Source organism: Macadamia integrifolia, unplaced genomic scaffold (assembly GCF_013358625.1).
Source record: "Macadamia integrifolia cultivar HAES 741 unplaced genomic scaffold, SCU_Mint_v3 scaffold_216A, whole genome shotgun sequence".
NCBI lineage: Eukaryota > Viridiplantae > Streptophyta > Magnoliopsida > Proteales > Proteaceae > Macadamia > Macadamia integrifolia.
This window is the reverse complement of record NW_024870646.1, coordinates 165,624-171,859: the sequence shown is the minus strand read 5'-3', so window position 1 is coordinate 171,859 and position 6,236 is coordinate 165,624. Positions and strand designations below refer to the sequence as shown.

The following is a 6,236-nucleotide window of genomic DNA, read 5'->3' as shown; positions in this document are numbered from 1 at the left end:
AGTTGTGCGTGCGGGTTTCTCTCGCTTATACCCTGATCGATCGTTCTCAATCTCTTCTGTGAATACACCTAATTGCTAGCATCGCTCTTGATCTTGCGAATGCACCCTGCCGAGAACCTTTTCAAGGACTATGTTAGAGATGGAGGGAAGGTCACACACCTGCTCTTGAGTAGAGGAGTACAGGTATGATGATTCCTCTCTTTTATTCTCTTTTTGCTTCTTCATCTTCGGTTCCTGCAAATTTTTATTTATTTATCCTGCTTTTGCGCAGAGGGAGAAGAGAACTCCTCCGCACTCTACCCTTGTACTGAAGATAGGTATGATTTCTTCTCCCTTTTATTCTCTCTTTCTACTTCTTATTCTACTCTATTCCATCTTCTTGTCATCTTTTGTTCCTAGATTTTTTTCTTTTTTTTCCAGAAAACCTTGCTCTGTTTCACTTTCTGCTTCTCAATTAGCTCAACAGTAAGTACTTTGTTTGATTAGTTTTTTTATGGTAGGATTTAGTTTTTCGATGGTAAGTACTTTGTTTGAGTTGTTTGATTTAGTTAGGGTTTGCGAAGTTATCTTGTTTAGGATCTTGTAAGGATGGCAATTGGTGTGGGGACTAGGATCTTATGATGATTAAGCTTCATTATAGCCTATTTTTGGATCTCAATTAAGAATGCTATTGCCTTGTTGTTTCATTGTAGTTTATAACAGAAAATTTTTGTTGATACAAGTCTCTACAACTACTTTTTAATAAAGGGAAAATTTTCCTTTAAACCTGATAAGTAGCTGTTGACTAACACAAAAGCTGAGTGGGTGCAAAGAATAACTTCGTCTGGTTCTTCCAACCAGAACGGGTAATTGTTTACAGAGTAAGTTTATTTTTAGAAAATGAAAAATCATGAAAAGTAAAGAAAACTACAGCACTAGAAATGTTCATTTGCAAGGAGGAAAATTATATAGTTTCATTGTTGACTAGCAGCTTGAGCTTGCTACCGAAACAAAGTGTGTGTTTTGTTGTGGATGTTGCATGCTTGAACCAATATTCTTTTTAGTTTTTAAGGAAGATAGGTAGTCCATGTTCATTAGGTGTATTTGTATGTTAAAGAGTTTATAGTCCATGTTTATTATGGTGGTTCTGTAACTTTATGTTAAGAGTTTGCTTCTATTTCATGTGTGACTGGTAATGACTTCATTTATAAGTGGTATGGCTCAATGTTGAGTTGGTGAGAGTTTGATGCATGCATATTCTTCCATTGGTTCATCCATTTACAGTACACTGCCTATCATCTGATGCCTTGAAGAAGTGTAATTTCTCATTGCATAGTTGTAGTAGCATGTACATCTCATTACAGGCTTGAATTTATTGTTCTAGTACTACTCTTCCAACAGGTGGAAACTATATTATATAAATCAAATGGATAGGAGTTGGATTGAGAAGGGACGGGTAACAGCATATCGTGCAACTGATCCATACTTAGCCGGCGTAAATACTTTCCTAGAGTTTGCATTTTCCAAAGTACCCACAGGAGGGAAGATTTCATGCCCATGTAAAAATTGTGTTAATCATTTTATGAGAACATGGGATGAAGTGGAGGAACATTTGATATGTGATGGAATGATGAAGAACTACACATTTTGGCATTTTCATGGAGAAGTTGAATCTATTGATACAACAATCGAAAACATTGTGGATGACGAAGAAGAATACACCGAAATTATTGTGGATGATGAAGATGAATGCATAGATATTATTAATATGCATGACATAATTCATGATGTGTTCCCTGAAAATGCATGTGAAGGAGCTGGTGCTATTGCCACAAGTGGACAAAGAGAAGGTATAGGAGATGAGGAAGGAAGTTTTTTTAGATTGAAGACAGATGCAGAGGTAGAATTGTATCCAGGGTGCAAGGAATTCTCAAAATTGTCCTTCACTATTGCACTTTATCACATAAAATGTCTAGGTAAGTGGAGTGACAAATCTTTTGAAATGTTGTTGGGTTTATTGAATAGAGCTCTACCGCAGGATAATACTTTGCCAAAGTCTTTGTATGAAACAAAGAAGGTAATTAAAGACTTAAGACTCAATTACAACAACATTGATGCATGCCCTAAGAATTGTATGTTATATTGGAAGGAGTCATCCAAACTTGAGTCTTGTCTCAAATGTGGCACACCAAGGTATAAATCCATACACACCAAGTCACCGGTCAAAACATTACGACACTTTCCTTTGATACCAAGGTTGCAAAGATTATATATGTCATCAGTAACATCATCTAAAATGACATGGCATAAAGATCAGCGTGCAAATGATGGGAAAATGCGTCATCCTGCAGATGCAAAAGCTTGGAAGGATTTTGACAGACGACATCCAAATTTCAGTGAAGATCCATGTAATGTTAGACTCGGGTTGGCAAGTGATGGCTTCAGTCCAAATAATTCTCTAAGCAATTCGCAGAGCATATGGCCCGTTGTTGTGGTACCGTATAACTTGCCACCATGGTTGTGCATGAAACAAACATCATTTATATTAACATTGCTAATTCCAGGTCCTAAACAGCCTAGAAATGATATAGATGTGTATTTACAGCCTTTGATAGATGAGTTGAAGTTATTGTGGGATACTGGTGTTGACACATACGATTCATTTAAGAAAGAAACATTCAACTTACGTGCATGCCTTTTATGGACAATTAATGATTTTCCTGCATATGCCAACCTATCAGGATGGAGCACTAAAGGTGCATTTGCGTGTCCATGTTGCAACCGAGAGAATGTGTCAACTTGGCTGAAAAATGGTGGTAAGCATTGTTACCTAGGCCATCGTAGGTTCATCGACAAGAATCATAAATATCGAAGATATAAGAGATGGTTTAATGGTCAGGTAGAGCTTAGGGAAGCACCTCAGCCTCCTACAGGTACTGATGTGTTAGCACAATTGGAAAATGTTGTGTTTCCTGCATTTGGAAAGGGTTCAACTAAGGAGAAAAATGCAACCAAAAGGAAGAGAGTTGGAGGTCCACCACAACTACCACTTAATTGGAAGAAGAAAAGTATTTTTTTTGAGTTGTCTTATTGGAAAGATAATCTACTACGCCACAATCTAGATGTAATGCATATAGAAAAGAATGTGTGCGAAAGCATTTATCATACATTATTGGATATGAAAGACAAATCAAAGGATAACATCAAAGCCCGTCTAGATTTGGTGGAAATGAACATTAGGCCATCTTTACATCCACAAAGGATTGAGGGCAGCAACAAAATCATTCTACCTCCCGCAAGCCATACAATGTCTAAGAAAGAGAAAGAATTGTTTTGCAAAGCTTTGGAGGGGTTGAAGTTCCCTGAAAGTTATGCGGGAAATATATCACGATGTGTGAATGTGAATGAGAGGAATATTTCTGGATTGAAAAGCCATGATTGCCATGTTTTGATGCAACAACTCCTTCCTTTGGCACTACGAGTACACCCAACCAAGAATGTTCAGTTAGTGTTGCTTTCATTGAGTTCGTTTTTTCGTGGGTTATGTTCTAAAGTTGGTACATCAGAAGATTTTAACAAACTTGAAGAACGTATTGCAGAAACACTATGCCATCTTGAGAGAATCTTCCCACCTGCATTCTTTGATATTATGGTTCATTTACTAATTCACTTACCACGAGAGGCAGTGTTAGGTGGACCCGTACAGTACAGATGGATGTATCCTTTCGAAAGGTTGGTTTGTAGTCTTCATTCAAAAACTTCTTATGTTTCTTTTTTTAATTCTACATTTGATTTTGTGGATGAAATTAAGTTAATCCTTGTATCAAAATAGGTTCAACAAGACTCTAAAGGACTATAAGCGTAATCAAAGTAAAATAGAAGGGTCTATTTCGGAAGGATATCTTGATGATGAATGCCTCACATTTTGTTCTAGTCACTTCGAAGGTATTGAGACTAGGTGGACCCGCCCCATAAGGAATATTGGTAGTGGGGAACATCAAATGGACAAGCATTGGATATTCTCATGCATCGGTAGACCATTGGGGCGTCCTAAGATGATACGATTAGAGCCAAAGGAGATAAGCCAAGCACATCGATATGTGCTTCTCCATTACGATGCCATCGATACATATCGAGAGTAAGTGCCTAAATTAAAATTTTCTAATTCTTTGACTCAACTATTATTTTATTCAACATTTCTAATTCATTTGCTGTAATATGATATCTTATAATGTAGACGTCACAAGGAAGAGCTTATGAGGAGTTTAGGCAATAGAAGTAGTCCCTACAGGGACAAGGTGCATGCAGAAAAATTTCCAGAGTGGTTCAGATGTCAAGTAAGTAGTAATATGTATTATTGTGCAATGTAATAGATAATTAGAAGCCATTGTTAGTTGCATAACAAATAAGCTTGAATTGTATAGGTGGACATGCAACGCCAAAGCGGAGAAGTGGTTCCAGACATTATTAAATGGTTGGCTAATGGACCCTTTTCGGATGCAAAAAAATACACAGGTTATATATATAACGGCATAAGGTATCACGTAAAGGATCGCGAAACCAAACGGCGAACGCAAAATAGTGGGGTGTTAGTAACGGCAGAAATTGAACTCTACTATGGTGTGTTGAAGGAAGTAGTTGAGTTAGAGTATTGCGGGGATCTTAGAACAATTTTATTTCGAGTTGATTGGGCAAATACACAGAATGGGGTGCTTAAAGAAGACATCGGATTTACACGTGTGAACTTCAGTCATTTGATGCATTCCGGTGAAAATATGCTTGATGACCCTTTTGTCTTTCCAAGACAAACAGAGCAAGTGTTTTATGTGTCAGACCCTTTAAATGAGGGTTGGTGTCTTGTTGTAAAAGCTGACTTACGTGATACATTTGATATCAATGGTGATGTGACAGAGGAACATCACCAACCTATACAAATGGGAGAAATGGATGATGCTGATGCTGATCTTAACATGACAAGAACTGACTTGGATGGAATAGTAGTTGACACCCCTATTTGAACGGAAGTTTCCTTTTTCTTGCCTACATTCTCTCTCCATAAGTTTATCATGTCTTCTTATGGTTTGACTGGTCAACAATGGTTTTGATTGAAGTATAAGTCTTCCAGAAGGTTTTTTTTTTTTTTAAAGTTTTCTGTTGTCCTTTATTATTTTCCTTACTGAACAAGTTAGTATCTTTTAGTATCTTTTATTTTTATTCTATGTGTCTAGGTTGTAATCTATACTAGTTTAACAGGAAAGTTCAACAGGAAAGCACACAAGCAGAGATGAAAGCTCAACAAGAAGGCACTCAAGCAATGATGGCTACGCTTAACACTATGAAATCCGAAATGGACCGATTAAAACAAGCCTCGATTAAAGGAAACTCACAGAGTTCTGCGCAATTGGGTAAGTTACAAATTTATTAAATGACTTTGATATGTTTATTTTAAAAATTTATTAAATGACTTTTGTAGGTTTATTTTATTACAAATATATACGACTAATTGGGATCATTCGATCAGGTGAAGATTAAGGCCATTGCATAAGCTTCCCTCGTCATTTTTTGGTATATGGTAAATTAATTTGGACTCTTTACCAATTAAATTTGATTACTTTTATCTTTTTCTATTTTCCCTTACTATGGGTTTGTAACATAGATGTATGTTCCAATTCACAGGTTGTGATGCAAGCCCTACATACATGAGGAGAATTGCAATAGTTGGTCCTAGGATATATTTTCCATCTTTTATGACATTTGATATCTTTTGGTTTCTTTTTTTCCTCTTCTTAATTCTGTGAATTTTATAAAAGTCAAGTGTGTGGTGAGAACTCTATCTTTTTACATCACAAACTTTGGATGATGAACTATTAGTTTATGCTACCAAGCAAGTATGAACATATAATTTACTTTTTATGCCAAGTTATTTGTGTGTGGTGGGAATTATATTGTCTCACATTTCATAACTTTTGGAGGCAAGATTGCCTTTAATGAATTATTAGAATCTCTATATATTGAGCTTGATTGGACTTGGGAACAGGTAAGATGAAGGATTATACATAAAATTTCTTTTAAAAAGCTCTTGTTATTTTACTTGTAAGTTGAAGTACATTTTGGCCTTGCTTGGCAACGTGGCCTCTTCTTTGTCAGACCTTGTGAATGATCTTGGAGTCAGTTAATTGAAGTCTCATATATTTGTTTAGTAATATGGCCTTAAGAAAATTTGCCTCTTTCTTCTGCCCAACTGGGTAGTAGAGATG

General features: G+C 36.4%; 1 protein-coding gene across 1 annotated transcript; it reads left to right on the top strand.

Annotated features, from left to right (window-relative positions):
- The first annotated feature begins 423 nt into the window (after positions 1 to 423).
- LOC122071380 lies at positions 424 to 5,269 on the top strand. The gene is made up of 5 exons (XM_042635722.1): positions 424 to 465; positions 1,381 to 3,711; positions 3,812 to 4,117; positions 4,217 to 4,316; positions 4,404 to 5,269. The coding sequence occupies exons 2-5, from the start codon at positions 1,406 to 1,408 to the stop codon at positions 4,995 to 4,997; spliced, it is 3,306 nt and encodes a 1,101-aa protein (XP_042491656.1). The 5' UTR covers positions 424 to 465; positions 1,381 to 1,405; the 3' UTR covers positions 4,998 to 5,269.
- The last annotated feature ends 967 nt before the right edge of the window (positions 5,270 to 6,236 follow it).